Here is an 18,448-nt window from a genome sequence, read left to right as displayed (position 1 = left end):
TGTCACACCTGTCTGTACCTCTCTGTACCTACCCAGGTGTGTCACACCTGTCTGTACCTGTCACACCTGTCCAGGTGTGTAACACCATCACACCTGAGCACACCTGTCCAGGTGCTCTCACCTTGAGCGCCAGCAGCAGCAGGAAGGTCTCCACGCTGTCTGTACCTGTCTGTACCTGCCCAGGTGTGTCACACCCGTCACACCTGTGCACACCTGTCTGTACCTGTCTGTACCTGTCTGTACCTGTCCAGGTGTGTCACACCTGTCTGTACCTGTCGCACCCTGAGCACACCTGTCCAGGTGTGTCAACACCTGTGCACACCCATGCACACCTGTCCTAGGTGTGTCCCACCTGTCTCACCTTGAGCGCCAGCAGCAGCAGGAAGGTCTCCACGCTGTCTGTACCTGTCACACCTGTCCAGGTGTGTCACACCCATCACACCTGTCACACCCGTGCCACACCTGTCTGTACCTGTCTGTACCTGTCCAGGTGTGTCCCACCTGTCTCACCCTCAGCGCCAGCAGCAGCAGGAAGGTCTCCACACTGTCTGTACCTGTCACACCTGTGCACACCTGTGCACACCTGTCCAGGTGCTCTCACCTGAGCGCCAGCAGCAGCAGGAAGGTCTCTACACTGTCTGTACCTGTCTGTACCTGTCCAGGTGTGTCACACCTGAGCACAACCTGTGCACACCTGTCCAGGTGTGCCCCACCTGTCTCACCTTGAGCGCCAGCAGCAGCAGGAAGGTCTCCACGCTGTCTGTACCTGTCACACCTGTCCCAGGTGTGTCACACCTGTGTGTACCTGTCACACCTGTCCAGGTGTGTCCCACCTGTGCACACCTGTCTCACCTTGAGCGCCAGCAGCAGCAGGAAGGTCTCCACGCTGTAGAAGCCGCGGTCGACGAAGTCGCCCATGAACAGGTAATTGGTCTCCGGGACATCCCGCCCACCTGCGCAGGTGAGACGGGACAGGTGAGCGACGGGAAAGCCCCAAAAAAAATCACAGAAAAGCCTCAAGATTCCACCCCGAAATTCACCGAATCGGCCCCAAAAATCAGCGAAATTCACCCAAAAATTCACAGAATTGGGCACAGCGAGGGACAGGGGAGAGACATTTTTGGATCATTTTGGGGAATTTTTGGGCAATTTTTGGGGGCATTTTTGGGGTCATTTCTGGGCAATTTTTGGGCAATTTTTGGAACAATTTTGGGGCCATTTTGGGCCATTTTTGGGCCGTTTTTCAGCCATTTTGGGACGTGTTTTGCCGATTTTTTTAAGCATTTTTGGGCCACTTTTGGAGGATTTTTAGGGGCATATTTGTGGAATTTTTGAACGTTTTATGGGGGAATTTTGGAGCCATTTTGGGGCATTTTTGTGCTGTTTCTGAACTCTTTTTTTTGGGGATTTTTAGGGCATTTTTGGGCCAAGGGTCACTCAGGGGTCACTCGGGGTCACTCAGGGGTCACTCGGGGTCACTCGAGGTCACTCATTGGTCACTCAGGGGTCACTCAGGGTCACTCAGGGGTCACTTTGGGTCACTCAAAGGTCACTCAGGGTCACTCGGGGTCACTCAGGGTCACTCAGGGTCACTCAGGGGTCACTCGGGGTCACTCAGGGGTCACTCGGGGTCACTCAGGGTCACTCGGGGTCACTCGAGGTCACTCATTGGTCACTCAGGGGTCACTCAGGTCACTCAGGGGTCACTTTGGGTCACTCAAAGGTCACTCAGGGTCACTCGGGGTCACTCAGGGTCACTCAGGGTCACTCAGGGTCACTCGGGGTCACCCGGGGTCACTCGGGGTCACTCGGGATCACTCGGGGTCACTCAGGGACACTCGGGGTCACTCGGGGTCACTCGGGGTCACTCGAGGTCACCCGGGGTCACTCAGGGGTCACTCAGGGGTCACCCGGGGTCACTCGGGGTCACTCGAGGTCACTCATTGGTCACTCAGGGTCACTCTGGGTCACTCGGGGGTCACTCGGGGTCACTCAGGGGTCACTCAGGGTCACTCATTGGTCACTCAGGGGTCACTCAGGGTCACTCATTGGTCACTCAGGGGTCACCCCGGGGTCACTCAGGGTCACTCAGGGTCACTCAGAGGTCACTCCGGGTCACTCGGGGTCACTCAGGGGTCACCCAGGGTCACTCGGGGTCACCCGGGGTCACTCAGGGTCACTCAGGGTCACTCAGGGGTCACTCGAGGTCACCCAGGGTCACTCAGGGTCACTCGGGGTCACTCAGGGTCACTCAGGTTCACTCAGTCACTCGGGTCACTCGGGGTCACTCGGGGGTCACTCAGGGGTCACTTGGGATCACTCGGGGTCACTCAGGGGTCACTCGGGGTCACTCAGGGGTCACTCATTGGTCACCCGGGGTCACTCAGGGTCACCCAGGGGTCACTTGGGATCACTCGGGGTCACTCAGGGGTCACTTGGGGTCACTCGGGGTCTCACTCGGGGTCACTCAGGGGTCACTCGGGGTCACTTGGGGTCACTCAGGGGTCACTCAGGGTCACCCCAGGGTCACTCAGGGGTCACTCGGGGTCACTCAGGGTCACTCGGGGTCACTCAGGGTCACCCAGGGGTCACTGGGGGTCATTCTGGGTCACTCAGGTTCACTCGGGGTCACTCAGGGGTCACTCAGGTGTCACTCGGGGTCACACAGGGGTCACTGGGGGTCACTGACCCGGAAGAGCTCCTTGAGGTCGTAGAACTGCCCGTGGATGTCCCCGCACACCTGGGGGGAAACGACCCAAAATCACCCCAAAATCCACCCAAAATGTCACAAAATATCACAAAATATCCAAATCATCCCAAAATCCACCCAAAATTCACCCAAAATTCACCCAAAATCCACCCAAAATATCATAAAATTCACCCAAAATCACCCAAAATCCACCCAAAATCACCCAAAATGTCACAAAACATCCCAAAATTCACCCCAAATGTCCCAAAATCACCCAAAATTCACCCAAAATATCCAAATGAGCCCTGAATTCACCCCAAATACCACAAAATATCCAAATCATCCCAGAAGTCACCCAAAATCACCCAAAATCACCCAAAATCCACCCAAAACCACCCAAAATCACCCAAAATGTCCAAATAGTACCAAAATCACCCCAATAACCCCAAAATCCCCCCAAAAAATGTCCCCAAAATAGCCCAAAATCCACCCAAAACACTGAAATCTTCTCAAAATCACCCAAAATTCACCCAAAACCCACCCAAAATATCAGAGCACCCAAATGACCCCAAAACCACCCAAAATCACCCAAAATATCCCCAAAACCACCCAAATTCACTCAAAATGTCCAAATTGTACCAAAATCACCCCAATAACCCCAAAATATCCCCAAAATAGCCCAAAACCACCCAAAATTTCACAAAATCCACCCAAAATACTCAAATTATCCCAAAATCACCCAAAATATCACAAAATATCTCAAAATATCCAAATCACCCCAAAAGTCACCCAAAACTCACCCAAAACCCACCCAAAATTCACCCAAAATTCTCAAGTTATCCCAAAATCATCAAAACCCAGCCAAAATATTACAAAATATCACAGAATCACCCAAAGTCACCAAAAAATCCACCCAAAATTCCCCCAAATCACCCCAAAATTCACCCAAAAATATCACAAAACCCACAAAAATTCACCCAAAAACATCACAAAATTCACCCAAAATACTCCAATCGCCCCCAAATCACCCCAAATTCTCACAAAACATCCAAATCATCCCAAAATCTGCCCAAAACACCACAAAGCACCCAAATGATCCCGAAACCACCCAGAACCACCCAAAATATCACAAAATTTTCGGTTTGGGGAATTTTCCGGAATTTTGGGGAATTTTCCAGAATTTTGTGGAGTTCTGCAGATTTTGGGGAGTTTTGGAGAATTTTCCAGAATTTTGTGGAATTTCCGGCATTTTGGGAAATTTTCCAGATTTTGGGGGAATTTTGGGAATTTTCCGTAATTTCCCAGAATTTGGGGGAATTTCCACAATTTTTGGGAATTTTGTGGAATCTTGGGGAATTTTCAAGAATTTGGGGGAATTTTCAAGAATTTGGGGAATTTTCCAGAATTTTGGGGAATTTGGGGGAATTTCCAGAATTTAGGGGAATTTTCCTGATTTCAGGGAAATTTCCAGAATTTTGTCAAATTTTGTGGAATTTCGCAGAATTTTCCGGAATTTTGAGGAACTTTCAGGAATTTTGGGGGCAAATTTCCAGAAATGTGGGGAAAATTCCAGAATTTTGGGAAATTTTCCAGAATTTTGGGGAATTTTCCAGAATTTTTTGGGAATTTTTGGGAAATTTCCAGAAAATTTCCAGAATTTTGGTTAATATTGGGGAATTTTGGGGAACTTTCGGGAATTTTGGGGGAATTTTCCACAAATTTGGGGAAAATTCCAGAATTTTGGGAAATTTTCCGGAGTTTTGTGGAAAATTTTCCGGAATTTGGGGGAAATGTCCAGAATTTCAGGGAAATTATGGGAATTTTGTGGAATTTCGGGGAAATTTGGGAATTTTGTGGAAAATTTTCGGAATTTTGTGGCAATTTGGGCACTCACGGTGACCGGGGAGTCGACGCGCTGCACGTTGCTCTCCTCCACCAGGATCTCCCTGACAACAGCAATTATCAATCATTAATCATTAATTATTAATCATTAATTATTAATTATTAATCACTAATCATCAATTATGAATTACTAATCATTAGTAATTAATTATTAATCATTAATTATTAACCATTGATGATTAATCATTACTTATTAATCATTAATCATTAACGATCAACTGTTATTTATTAATATTAATATCTAATCATTAACTTTTAATAATTAATTATTAACAACTAAATATTAATAATTATTAATCATAAATAATCAATTATGATTTATTAATATCAATCATTAGCAACTAATTATTAATCATTAATTATTAACCATTAATGATTAATCATTACTTATTGATCATTAATCATTAACTATCAAGTGTTATTTATTAATATTAATCTCTAATCATTAATTTTTAATAATTAACTATTAATAGCTAAATATTAATCATTAATTATTAATCACAAAAGCAGTTATGAATTATTAATATTATTCATTATTAATTAATTATTAATCATTAATTATTAATCATTAATTATTAACCATTAATGATTAACCATTAGTTATTAATCATTAATCATTAACTATCAACTATTTATTAATATTAATCTTTAATCATTAATTATTAATAATTAATTATTAATAACTAAATATTAATCATTATTAATCATAAAACAATTATGAATTATTAATATTAAACATTAGTCATTAATTATTAATCACTAATTATTAACCATTAATGATTAATCATTACTTATTAATCACTAATCATTAGCTATCAATTATTATTTATTCATATTAATCATTAATCATTAACTTTTAATCATTAATTTTTAATCACTAATTGCTAATTATTAATTATTAATCATTAACCATTAGTCATTAATTATTAATCATTAACCATTAATGATTGATCATTAATTATTAATCATTAATTATTAATCATTAATTGCTCATTAACAGCCATTATCATCAAGCCGTTGCCTGAAATCAACCCCGACCGACGTTAATGAATTAATTGTCATTAACGGCCATCAAAGTCCGAGTTGGATGTGTTAAAGCGGTGATTAATGAATTCATTAATCACCGTTCCATTCACAATTCAATTCATCGCAATTAATCACGCCATTCATTAATCCCAATTAGCGGCAACCAGCAAAAATTCAAAACAATTAGCAGTAATTAACGGTAATTAAAAGCAATTAATAACCATCCTGTGAGTGTTAATTAGCGTTATTTAGCGTTATTTAGCGTTAATTAGCGTTAATTAGCGGGCTTTTGCACACCGGCTTTGACCGCGCTCTCCTTGATGAGCATTAATGCCCATTAATGACTAATAATTGCCAATAATTAGCAATAATAAAGAAATAAACCCACTAATAACCAATTGATTAATTAAATCGTATTAATTAGCATTAATTAGCGGGCTTTTTGCACGCGGCGCTTTGCCCTGGCTCTCCTTGATGAGCATTAATGACCAGTAATTAGCACTAATTAACATTCAAAGCCCTCAATAACCACAAATAACCAACTAATGAATATTAATTAATTATTAATTAAATTAATTAGTGTTAACTACCGGGCTTTTGCACACGGGGCTTTGACCACGCTCTCCTTGATGAGCACTAATGACCATTAATTACCATTAATTAACATTCAAACCCCTCAATAACCACGAATAACCAATTAATGAATATTAAGTAATTATTAATTAGCACTAATTAGCGCTAATGACCGGGCCATTGCACTCAGGGCTTTTCCCTGGCTCTCCTTAATGAGCATTAATGCCCACTAATGAACAATAATTACCAATAATTAGCAATAATAAAGAAATAAACCACTAATAACCAATTAATTAATTAAATTGTATTAATTAGCATTAATTACCGGGCCTTGGTGCACAGGGCTTTGCCCTGGCTCTCCTTAATGAGCATTAATGACCATTAATGACCATTAATGACCATTAATTACTAATAATGAACCATTAACCCTCTCAATAACCACTAATAGCCGCTCAATGACTACTAATTAGTAATAATTAACATTAATTAGCGCTAATTACCGGGCCTTGGTGCACAGGCTTTGACCTGGCTCTCCTTAATGACCATTAATGCCCATTAATGACCATTAATTACCATTAATTAGCATTAATAAAGGTCGAAAGCCATTAACACCCATTCTATGAATATCAATTAGCATTAATTAGTTATTTATTAGCGTTAATTACCAGGTTTGACAAGCAGGGCTTTGAAGCCCAGTAATTACCATTAATGACCAATAATCACCATTAATGACCATTAATTAACGTTCAAAGCCCCTAATAACCACTCCATGACTATTCATGAATATTAATTAGTTATTAATTAGTTAATTAATAACTAATTACCGGGCTTGAAACACAAAACTTGGACTTTGATGACCATTAATGACCATTAATGACCTCTAATTACCACTAATTACCAAAAAAAAATTTAAACCCATTAATAAGCAATTAATGAATATTAATTAGCGTTAATTAGCGCTAATTACCGGGCCTTGGCACACAGGGCCTTGACCTTAATGCCCATTAATGACCATTAATGACAATTAATGACCATTAATGAACTTTTAAACCCACTATTAACCACCCAATGACTATCAATGAATATTAATTAGTTATTAATTAGTGATTAATTAGCCTAAGGCTAATTACCGGGCCTTGGCGCACAGGGCCTTGACCTCGCGCTCCTTGATGCCCATTAATGCCCATTAATTACCATTAATGACCATTAATGAGCACTAACAAGCTAACAACAATGAACGCATTATTAGTCAATTAATTAATATTAATTGGCGTTAATTAGCGTCAATTTTATTAATTACCAGGTTTAACACACAGAACTTGGACTTTGATCACCATTAATGACAATTAGCGATCATTAATGACCATTAAACAGCCAAAATAATGGAATAAAACTATTAATAACCAATTAATCCTAATTACCATTAATTAGCGCTAATTACCGCGCTGCGAACACAACAGTTGGACTTTGATGCCCATTAATGGCCATTAATGAGCACTAATTAGGGCCCAGACCCCTCAATAACCACTATTAACCACCCAATGACTAATAATGACTATTAATTAGTGATTAATTAGTGCTAATTACCGGGCCTTGGCGCAGAGGGCCTTGACCTTGATGCCTATTAATGCCCGTTAATGACGATTAATGCCCATTAATGAACCTTTAAACCCACTAATAACCATTCAATGACTAATAAGGACTATTAATTCCCATTAATTACCATTAATTAGCGTTAATTACCGGGCTGGGAACACAAAAGTTGGACTTTGATGCCCATTAATGACAATTAATGACCACTAATGCCCATTAATGAGCATTAATGAACTTTTTAACCCACTAATAATCATTCAATGACTAATAATGACTATTAATTCCCATTAATTAGCATTAATTAGCGCTAATTACCAGGCCTTGGCGCAGAGGGCCTTGACCTCGCTCTCCTTGATGAGCTCTAATGAGGTTTATCAGCCATTAATGACCATTAATGAGCATTAAATAGCAAAAATCAAGGAATAAACCCACTAATAACCAATTGAAGAGTATTAATTAGTGATTAATTAGCACTAATTACCGGGCCTTGGCGCACAGGGCTTTGACCTCGCTCTCCTTGATGCCCATTAATGACAATTAATGACCATTAATGAACCTTCAAACCCCGTAATAACCATTCAATGACTACTAATAACTATTAATTAGTGATTAATTAGCGCTAATTACCGGGCCTTGGCCCACAGGGCCTTGACCTGGCTCTCCTTGATGAGCACTAACGAGGTTTATCAGCCATTAATGCCCATTAATGAACCTTTAAACCCACTAATAACCATTCATTGACTAATAATGACTATTATTAGTTATTAATTAGCGTTAATTAGCGCTAATTACCGGGCCTTGGCGCAGAGGGCCTTGACCTCGCTCTCCTTGATGCCCATTAATGACGATTAATGAACCTTCAATCCCACTAATAATCATTCAATGACTAATAATGACTATTAATTCCCATTAATTAGTGATTAATTAGCGCTAATTACCGGGCCTTGGCGCAGAGGGCCTTGACCTCGCTCTCCTTGATGAGCTCGCAGCGCCGCAGCTGCTCGATCTGCCGGTCCAGGTCGCTCAGCTCCCCCATGGCTTAATTAGCGCCTGATAATTAATTAATAACGTTCATTAGCTCATTAACATCCTCTTAGAGGGCTTGGAGGGGGAATTAATTAAAAATTCCCCAAAATTCTCCCAAAATTCCCCCAAAATTCCCCAAAAATTCCCAAATTCTCCCAAAATTCCCCCAAAAATTCCCCCAAAAATTCCCCAAAATTTCCCCAAATCCACCCAAAAATGGCCCAAAAATTCCTCAAAATTCCCCCCAAAATTCCCAAAAATTCCCCCAAAATTCCCCCAAAATGCCCCAAAAATGGCTCAAAAATGCCCAAAATTCCCCTCAAAAACGGCCCCAAAATGCCCCAAAATCCCCCCAAAAATGCCCCAAAATTCCCCCAAAATTGCCCAAAAATTCCCCAAAATTCCCAAAAATTCCCCAAAATGCCCCCAAAAATGCCCCAAATGTGGCCCCAAAATCAGCCCCAAAAATTCCCCCTAAAATGCCCCAAAAATTCCCCCAAAATTCCCCCCAAAATGCCCCAAAAATGGCCCCAAAAGTTCCCCTGAAATGGCCCCAAATTCCCACAAAAATGCTCCAAAAATCCCCCCAAAATCCCTCTAAAAATGGCCCCAAAATTCCACAAAAATGGCTCAAAATTCCCCAAAATTCCCCCCAAAATGGCCCAAAATTGCCCTCGAAAATGGGCCCAAAAATTGGCCCCAAAAATGACGCCAAAATTCCCCAAAATGGCCCCGAAGTTCCCTCAAAATTCCTCGAAAAATGGTCCCAAAATGGCCCCAAAATTCCCCCAGAAATGGCCCCAAAATGCCCCAAAATTCCCCTCAAATTGCCCAAAAGTGCCCCAAAATTCCCCCACAATTCCCCCAAAAGTGCCCCAAAATTCTCTCCAAATTCTTCTCAAAGTGGCCCCAAAATGCTCCAAAAGTGCCCCAAAAGTTGCCCCAAAATCCCAAAAATTTCCCCCAAAATTCCTCAAAAATGGCCCCAAAATGGCCCCAAAATGCCCCAAAATTCCCCTCAAAATGGCCCCAAAAAATCCCCAAAATTCCCCCCAAAAATGGCCCCAAAATTCCCCAAAAATTCCCCCAAATCTCCCCAAAAATCCCCCCTAAAATGACGCAAAATTTGCCCCAAATTCCACCAAAAATGGCCCCAAAATTCACCCGAAATTGGCCCCAAAAATTCCCCCAAAAGTTCCCCGAAAATGGCCCCAAATTCCCACAAAAATGCTCCAAAATCCCTCTAAAAATGGCCCCAAAAATGCCCCAAAATTCCCCCAAAAATGCCCGGAAATTCCCCCCAAAATGGCCCCAAAATTCCCCCAAAAATGCCCCAAATTTCTCTCCAAATTCTTCTCAAAGTGGCCCCAAAATGCCCCAAAAGTTGCCCTAAAATCCTAAAAATTTCCCCCAAAATTCCCTCAAAAGTGGCCCCAAAATGGCCCAAAATTCCCCTCCAAAAAATGGCCCCAAAATGCCCCAAAATTCCCCTCAAAATGGCCCCAAAATTCCCCCAAAAATGCCTCAAAATTCCTCCAAAAATGGCCCCAAAATTTCCCCTAAAATGCCCCCAAAATGCCCCAAAATTCCCCCCAAAATTCTCTCCAAATTCTTCTCAAAGTGGCCCCAAAATGCCCCAAAAGTTGCCCTAAAATCCCAAAAATTTCCCCCAAAATTCCCTCAAAAATGGCCCCAAAATGGCCCCAAAATTCCCCCAAAAATGCCCCAAAATGGGCCCAAAATGCCCCAAAATTCCACCAAAAATGGCCCAAAACTTCCCCTAAAAATGGCCCCAAAAATGGCCCAAAAATTCCCCAAAATGGGCCCAAAATTCCCCCAATATTCCTCTAAAAATGGTCCCAAAATTGCCCCAAAAGTTGCCCTAAAATCCCAAAAATGGCCCCAAAATTACCCCAAAAATGGCCCCAAAAGTGCCCCAAAATTGCCCTAAAATCCCAAAAATTTCCCCCAAAAATTCCCTCAAATGCCCCCAAAGCCCCAAACGCCCCCAAGTGGCCCCAAAACTGCCCCAAATCCGCCCCAAATTCCCCAAAACCCCAAAATTTTCCCTCAAATCCCCCAAAAATCCCCAAAAAAATCCCCAAAAAAATCCCCCAAATTCCCCCAATGGCCCCACAAGGCCTCAAAATCCCACCCGGGACCCCCCAAACCCCCTCGGGAACCCCCAAACCCCCTCAGAGTTCTCGCGGAACCTTCGAGAAACCCCAAAAAACCCCAAAAAATTTCAAAAAGAAACAAAAAAAAAATCCAAAATCGGCGAAATCGGCCCCAAAAATCCCGGCCCGGACCCAACCGCTGCCGCCGCTGGCGTCACTTCCGGCCACGCCCAGCCCGGAAGTGGCGGACCGGAAGTGAAGGGGAAGGAGGAGCTAAAATGGCGGCGGGGAAGCGGCAAAAAAGTCGCGAAAATGGCGGGGGGGGGGAAGGGCGTGAAAAAAGTCGCGGGGTTTAAAGGGAAAGGCGGGAAATGGAGCGAGGTCGGGGGAATTTGGCGGGAAAGGAGAAAAAATCCCCAAATGTGTGGGGGAAGGGAAAACAAATCCCGGCCCAGTCACTCCCAGTTTGTCCCAGTTTGTCCCAGTTTGTCCCAGTTTGTCCCAGTCACTCCCAGTTTGTCCCAGTTCGTCCCAGTTTGTCCCAGTTCCTCCCAGTTCATCCCAGTCCCTCCCAGTTCATCCCAGTTTGTCCCAGTTTGTCCCAGTTCATCCCAGTTTGTCCCAGTTTGTCCCAGTTCATCCCAGTCCATCCAGTCCCTCCCAGTTCATCCCAGTCCCTCCCAGTTCGTCCCAGTTCATCCCAGTTCGTCCCAGTTTGTTCCAGTTCATCCAGTCTGTCCCAGTTTGTCCCAGTTCATCCCAGTTTGTCCCAGTCCATCCCAGTTTGTCCCAGTCCCTCCCAGTTCATCCCAGTTTGTCCCAGTTCGTCCCAGTTCATCCCAGTTTGTCCCAGTTTGTCCCAGTTCATCCCAGTCCCTCCCAGTTCATCCCAGTTCATCCCAGTTTGTCCCAGTTTGTCCCAGTTTGTCCCAGTTCATCCCAGTTCATCCCAGTTTGTCCCAGTTTGTCCCAGTTTGTCCAGTTCGTCCCAGTTCGTCCCAGTTTGTCCCAGTCACTCCCAGTTCATCCCAGTTTGTCCCAGTTCATCCCAGTTTGTCCCAGTTCATCCCACTTCATCCCAGTTCATCCCAGTTTGTCCCAGTTTGTCCCAGTTCATCCAGTTTGTCCCAGTTCCTCCCAGTTTGTCCCAGTTCATCCCAGTTCATCCCAGTTTGTCCCAGTTTGTCCCAGTTTGTCCCAGTTCATCCCAGTTCATCCCAGTTCATCCCAGTTTGTCCCAGTTTGTTCCAGTTCATCCCAGTCTGTCCCAGTTTGTCCCAGTCCATCCCAGTTTGTCCCAGTTCATCCCAGTTCATCCCAGTTTGTCCAGTCCCTCCCAGTTCATCCCAGTTCATCCCAGTTCATCCCAGTTCATCCCAGTTTGTCCCAGCTTGTCCCAGTTCATCCCAGTTCGTCCCCAGTTCATCCCAGTTCATCCCAGTTCGTCCCAGTTCATCCCAGTCCCTCCCAGTTCATCCCAGTTTGTCCCAGTTTGTCCCAGTCCATCCCAGTTCATCCCAGTTCATCCCAGTTTGTCCCAGTTTGTCCCAGTTTGTCCCAGTTTGTCCAGTCCCTCCCAGTTCATCCCAGTTCATCCCAGTTCATCCCAGTCCATCCCAGTACATCCCAGTTCATCCCAGTTCATCCCAGTTCATCCCAGTTTGTCCCAGTTCATCCCAGTCCATCCCAGTTTGTCCCAGTTCATCCCAGTTCATCCAATTCATCCCAGTTTGTCCCAGTTCATCCCAGTTTGTCCCAGTCCCTCCCAGTTTGTCCCAGTTTGTCCCAGTTTGTCCCAGTCCCTCCCAGTCCCTCCCAGTCCCTCCCAGTCCATCCCAGTTCATCCCAGTTCATCCCAGTCTGTCCCAGTTTGTCCCAGTTCATCCCAGTTCATCCCAGTTTGTCCTAGTTCGTCCCAGTTTGTCCCAGTCCATCCCAGTCCCTCCCAGTTCATCCCAGTTCATCCCAGTTTGTCCCAGTTCATCCCAGTCCCTCCCAGTTCATCCCAGTTTGTCCCAGTTTGTCCAGTCCATCCCAGTCCCTCCCAGTTCATCCCAGTCCATCCAGTTCATCCCAGTTCATCCCAGTTTGTCCCAGTTTGTCCCAGTTTTGTCCCAGTTTGTCCAGTCCCTCCCAGTTCATCCCAGTTCGTCCCAGTTTGTCCCAGTTTGTCCCAGTCCCTCCCAGTTCATCCCAGTTTGTCCCAGTTTGTCCCAGTTTGTCCCAGTTTGTCCCAGTCCCTCCCAGTTCATCCCAGTCCATCCCAGTTTGTCCCAGTTTGTCCCAGTCACTCCCAGTTCATCCCAGTCCCTCCCAGTTCATCCCAGTTCATCCAGTTCCTCCCAGTTTGTCCCAGTTCATCCCAGTCCATCCCAGTTCATCCCAGTTTGTCCCAGTTCGTCCCAGTTCGTCCCAGTTCATCCCAGTTCGTCCCAGTTTGTCCCAGTTCGTCCCAGTTCATCCCAGTTCATCCCAGTTCATCCCAGTTCGTCCCAGTCCCTCCCAGTCACTCCCAGTTCATCCCAGTCCCTCCCAGTTCATCCCAGTTTGTCCCAGTTTGTCCCAGTCCCTCCCAGTTCGTCCCAGTTTGTCCCATTTCATCCCAGTTCATCCAGTTTGTCCCAGTCCCTCCCAGTCACTCCCAGTTCATCCCAGTCCATCCAGTTCATCCCAGTTTGTCCCAGTCCCTCCCAGTTCATCCCAGTTTGTCCCAGTTTGTCCCAGTTCATCCCAGTTCGTCCCAGTTTGTCCCAGTTTGTACCAGTTTTGCCCCAGTCCATCCCAGTCCATCCCAGTTCATCCCAGTCCATCCCAGTCCCTCCCAGTTCATCCCAGTTCATCCCAGTTCGTCCCAGTCCCTCCCAGTTTGTCCCAGTTCATCCCAGTTTGTCCCAGTTCATCCCAGTCTGTCCCAGTTCGTCCCAGTTCATCCCAGTTTGTCCCAGTTTGTCCCAGTCCCTCCCAGTTTGTCCCAGTTTGTCCCAATCCCCTCCCAGTATAAACCAGTCCCCCATTAACCCCTCCCAGTTTCTCCCAGTCCATCCCAGTCCCTCCAGTATAAACCAGTCCCATCCCAGTTTGCCCCAATCCCCTCCCAGTCCCTCCCAGTATAAACCAGTCCCTCCCAGTTTGTCCCAGTCCATCCCAGTCCCCTTTTAACCCCCCCCAGTCCCTCCCAGTCCATCCCAGTTTGTCCCAGTTTGTCCCAATCCCCTCCCAGTATAAACCCAGTCCCCCATTAACCCCTCCCAGTTAATCCCAGTCCACCCCAGTCCCTCCCAGTATAAACCAGTCCCATCCCAGTTTGTTCCAACCCATCCCACTCCCAGTTCATTCCCAGTCCATCCCAGTCCAGCCCAGTCCCTCCCAGTCAGTCCCAGTATAACCCAGTCTCTCCCAGTCCCTCCCAGTCCATCCCAGTTTGTCCCAATCCCCTCCCAGTATAAACCAGTCCCCCATTAACCCCTCCCAGTTTATCCCAGTATAAACCAGTCCCATCCCAGTTTGTCCCAGTTTGTTCCAATCCCCTCCCAGTCCCTCCCAGTTTGTCCCAGTCCCATCCCAGTTTGTCCCAATCCCTCCCAGTGCCTCCAGTATAAACCAGTCCCATCCCAGTCACTCCCAGTTTGCCCCTGTTAGTCCCAGTTTGTCCCAATCCCCTCCCAGTCCCCTCCCAGTCCCCTTTTAACCCCTCCCAGTATAAACCAGTCCCATCCCAGTCCCTCCCAGTATAAACCAGTCCCATCCCAGTCCCCTCCCAGTTCCCCATTAACCCCTCCCAGTCCATCCCAGTCCCTCCCAGTTTGTCCCAGTCCATCCCAGTCCCCTTTTAACCCCCCCCAGTCCCTCCCAGTATAAACCAGTCCCATCCCAGTCTGTCCCAGTCCCTCCCAGTCCCCTTTTAACCCCTCCCAGTCCCTCCCAGTCCATCCCAGTTTGTCCCAGTTTGGTCCAATCCCCTCCCAGTATAAACCAGTCCGCCATTAACCCCTCCCAGTCCCTCCCAGTATAAACCAGTCCCATCCCAGTTAGTCCCAGTTTGACCCAGTTCCTCCCAGTCCCCCATTAACCCCTCCCAGTCCCTCCCAGTATAAACCAGTCCCATCCCAGTTTGTTCCAACCCATCCCACTCCCAGTTCATTCCCAGTCCCTCCCAGTCCCTCCCAGTTTGTCCCAGTTTGTTCCAATCCCCTCCCAGTACAACCCAGTCCCCTTTTAACCCCTCCCAGTCCCTCCCAGTATAAACCAGTCCCATCCCAATCCCCTCCCAGTCACTCCCAGTCCATCCCAGTTTGTTCCAATCCCCTCCCAGTCCGTCCCAGTTTGTCCCAGTTTATCCCAATCCCCTCCCAGTATAACCCAGTCCGCCATTAACCCATCCCAGTATAAACCAGTCCCATCCCAATCCCCTCCCAGTCCGTCCCAGTCCCTCCCAGTCCATCCCAGTTTGTCCCAGTTTGTCCCAATCCCCTCCCAGTATAACCCAGTCCGCCATTAACCCATCCCAGTATAAACCAGTCCCACTCCCAGTCACTCCCAGTTTGTTCCCAATCCCCTCCCAGTCACTCCCAGTCCCTCCCAGTATAAACCAGTCCCATCCCAGTCCCTCCCAGTTCCCCATTAACCCCTCCCAGTCCCTCCCAGTATAAACCAGTCCCATCCCAGTTTGTTCCAACCCATCCCACTCCCAGTCCAGCCCAGTCCATCCCAGTTTGCCCCAGTATAACCCAGTCCCTCCCAGTCCCTCCCAGTCCCATCCCAGTTTGCCCCCAGTTTGTTCCAATGCCCTCCCAGTATAAACCAGTCCCCCATTAACCCCTCCCAGTCCTCCCAGTATAAACCAGTCCCATCCCAATCCCTCCCAGTCCCTCCCAGTATAAACCAGTCCTATCCCAGTTTACCCCAATCCCCTCCAGTATAACCCAGTCCCTCCCAGTCCATCCCAGTTTGCCCCAGTTTGTCCCAATCCCCTCCCAGTACAATCCAGTCCCCCATTAACCCCTCCCAGTCTGTCCCAGTATAAACCAGTCCCATCCCAATCCCCTCCCAGTCACTCCCAGTCCATCCCAGTTTGTTCCAATCCCCTCCCAGTCCATCCCAGTTTGTCCCAGTTTATCCCAATCCCCTCCCAGTATAACCCAGTCCGCCATTAACCCATCCCAGTATAAACCAGTCCCACTCCCAGTCACTCCCAGTTTGTCCCAGTCCCTCCCAGTCCATCCCAGTTTGTTCCCAATCCCCTCCCAGCCCCCTCCCAGTATAAACCAGTCCCATCCCAGTTAGTCCCAGTTTGACCCAGTTCCTCCCAGTCCCCATTAACCCCCCTCAGTTCATCCCAGTATAAACCAGTCCCACTCCCAGTCACTCCCAGTTTGTCCCAGTCACTCCCAGTTTGTCCCAGTCCCTCCCAGTCCATCCCAGTTTGTTCCCAATCCCTCCCAGCCCCTCCCAGTCCCCTTTTAACCCCTCCCAGTATAAACCAGTCCCATCCCAGTCCCTCCCAGTTCCCCATTAACCCTCCCAGTCCATCCCAGTTAATCCCAGTTTGTTCAAATCCCCTCCCAGTTTGCTCCAATTGCCTCCCAGTCCATCCCAGTCTGTCCCAGTCTGTCCCAGTATAACCCAGTTCCCTTTTAACCCCTCCCAATCCCTCCAGTATAAACCAGTCCCATCCCAGTTTGCCCCAATCCCATCCCAGTCCCTCCCAGTATAAACCAGTCCCATCCCAGTTTATCCCAGTCCCTCCCAGTATAAACCAGTCCCATTCCAGTTTGCTCCAATTGCCTCCCAGTCCATCCCAGTCCCCTCCCATTCCCCCCAGTATAAACCAGTCCCATCCCAGTCTGTCCCAGTTCCTCCCAGTATAAACCAGTCACATCCCAGTTTACCCCAATCCCCTCCCAGTATAAACCTGTCACATCCCAGTTTATCCAGTCCATCCCAGTCCCCTTTTAACCCCTCCCAGTCCCTCCCAGTATAAACCAGTCCCATCCCAGTTAGCCCCAGTTTGACCCAATCCCATCCCAGTTAATCCCAGTCCATCCCAGTCCCTCCCAGTATAAACCAGTCCCATCCCAGTTTGTTCCAACCCATCCCACTCCCAGTTCATTCCCAGTCTGTCCCAGTCCATCCCAGTCCCTCCCAGTCAGTCCCAGTATAACCCAGTCCATCCCAGTTTGTTCCAATCCCATCCCAGTCCATCCCAGTCCCTCCCAGTTTGTCCCAATCCCCTCCCAGTATAAACCAGTCCCCAATAACCCCTCCCAGTCTGTCCCAGTATAAACCAGTCCCTCCCAGTCCCCAATAACCCCTCCCAGTCCATCCCAGTTTATCCCAGTCCCATCCCAGTCCCATCCCAGTTTGCCCCAATCCCTCCCAGTCCATCCCAGTTTATCCCAGTCCCATCCCAGTTTGCCCCAATCCCCTCCCGGTCCCTCCCAGTATAACCCAGTCCCTCCCAGTTTGTCCCAGTCCATCCCAGTCCCCTTTTAACCCCCCCCAGTCCCTCCCAGTATAAACCAGTCCCATCCCAGTCTCTCCCAGTCCCATCCCAGTTTGCCCCAATCCCCTCCCAGTCCCTCCCAGTATAAACCAGTCCCATCCCAGTTTGTTCCAATCCCATCCCAGTCCAGTTCATTCCCAGTCCCATCCCAGTCCAGCCCAGTCCCTCCCAGTCAGTCCCAGTATAACCCAGTCCATCCCAGTTTGTTCCAATCCCATCCCAGTTTGTCCCAGTTTGTCCCAGTTTGTCCAGTTTGTCCCAATCCCCTCCAGTATAAACCAGTCCCCAATAACCCCTCCCAGTCCCTCCCAGTATAACCCAGTCCCTCCCAGTCCCTCCCAGTCCCTCCCAGTTTGTCCCAATCCCCTCCCCGCCCCCTGGGGGCGTGTCCTGTGGGTTGTCAATCATCTTGGGGGCGTGGCCTCAGCTTTATTTGTGGGCGTGGCCTGTGACCCGCCAGCCATTTTGTGGGCGTGGCCACACATCTCTGGGGGCGTGGCCTGTGTGTCGTCGGCCATCTTGGGGGCGTGGCCTGCTAGGAGTTGGCCATTTGGGGGCGTGGTCTGTGACGTGTCAGCCATTTTGTGGGCGTGGCCACACATCTTGGGGGCGTGGCCTGCACATTGTCGGCCATCTTGGGGGCGTGGCCCAAATGCCATTTGGGGGCGTGGCCTGCCATGTGTCGGCCATTTTGTGGGCGTGACCTCTGCACAAATTTGGGGGCGTGGCCTGCGAGTTGGGGCCATCTTGGGGGCGTGGCCTGTGATTTGTCGGCCATTTTGTGGCGTGGCCTCTTCACAAATTTGGGGGCGTGGCCTGCGAGATGTCGGCCATCTTGGGGGCGTGGCCAAGACGCCATTTTGGGGGTGTGGCCTCCACATTGTCAGCCATCTTGGGGGCGTGGTCTCAGCATATTTTGGAGGCGTGGCCTGTGAGTTGTCTGCCATATTGGGGGCGTGGTCTGGAAGCCATTTTGAGGGCGTGGCCTGTCATGTGTCAGCATTTTGTGGGTGTGGTCTA

At 47.6% G+C, this 18,448-nt stretch overlaps 1 protein-coding gene across 2 annotated transcripts in view; it reads right to left on the bottom strand.

Annotated features, from left to right (window-relative positions):
- Positions 1-11,158, bottom strand: part of LOC134433268 (serine/threonine-protein phosphatase 4 catalytic subunit-like) — a 30,598-nt gene extending 19,440 nt beyond the window's left edge. Inside the window, exons 1-5 of one of the 2 annotated variants that reach the window (XM_063182141.1) lie at positions 11,124-11,158; positions 8,722-8,833; positions 4,584-4,635; positions 2,686-2,740; positions 853-953 (exon numbers count right to left, since the gene is read on the bottom strand). In XM_063182141.1, coding sequence (XP_063038211.1) covers positions 853-953; positions 2,686-2,740; positions 4,584-4,635; positions 8,722-8,819 — 306 coding nt within the window. In that variant the 5' untranslated portion in view covers positions 8,820-8,833; positions 11,124-11,158. Of the gene's footprint in view, positions 1-852; positions 954-2,685; positions 2,741-4,583; positions 4,636-8,721; positions 8,834-11,123 lie in introns of those variants that run through there. The other variant, XM_063182140.1, reaches the window with a different exon arrangement.
- Between the last annotated feature and the right edge of the window lie 7,290 nt (positions 11,159-18,448).

The sequence above is a fragment of the Melospiza melodia genome, unplaced genomic scaffold (assembly GCF_035770615.1).
Source record: "Melospiza melodia melodia isolate bMelMel2 unplaced genomic scaffold, bMelMel2.pri scaffold_157, whole genome shotgun sequence".
In the NCBI taxonomy this organism is placed as follows: domain Eukaryota; kingdom Metazoa; phylum Chordata; class Aves; order Passeriformes; family Passerellidae; genus Melospiza; species Melospiza melodia.
The sequence above is the reverse complement of the archived record's forward strand: the minus strand, read 5'-3'. Positions and strand labels throughout refer to the sequence as shown.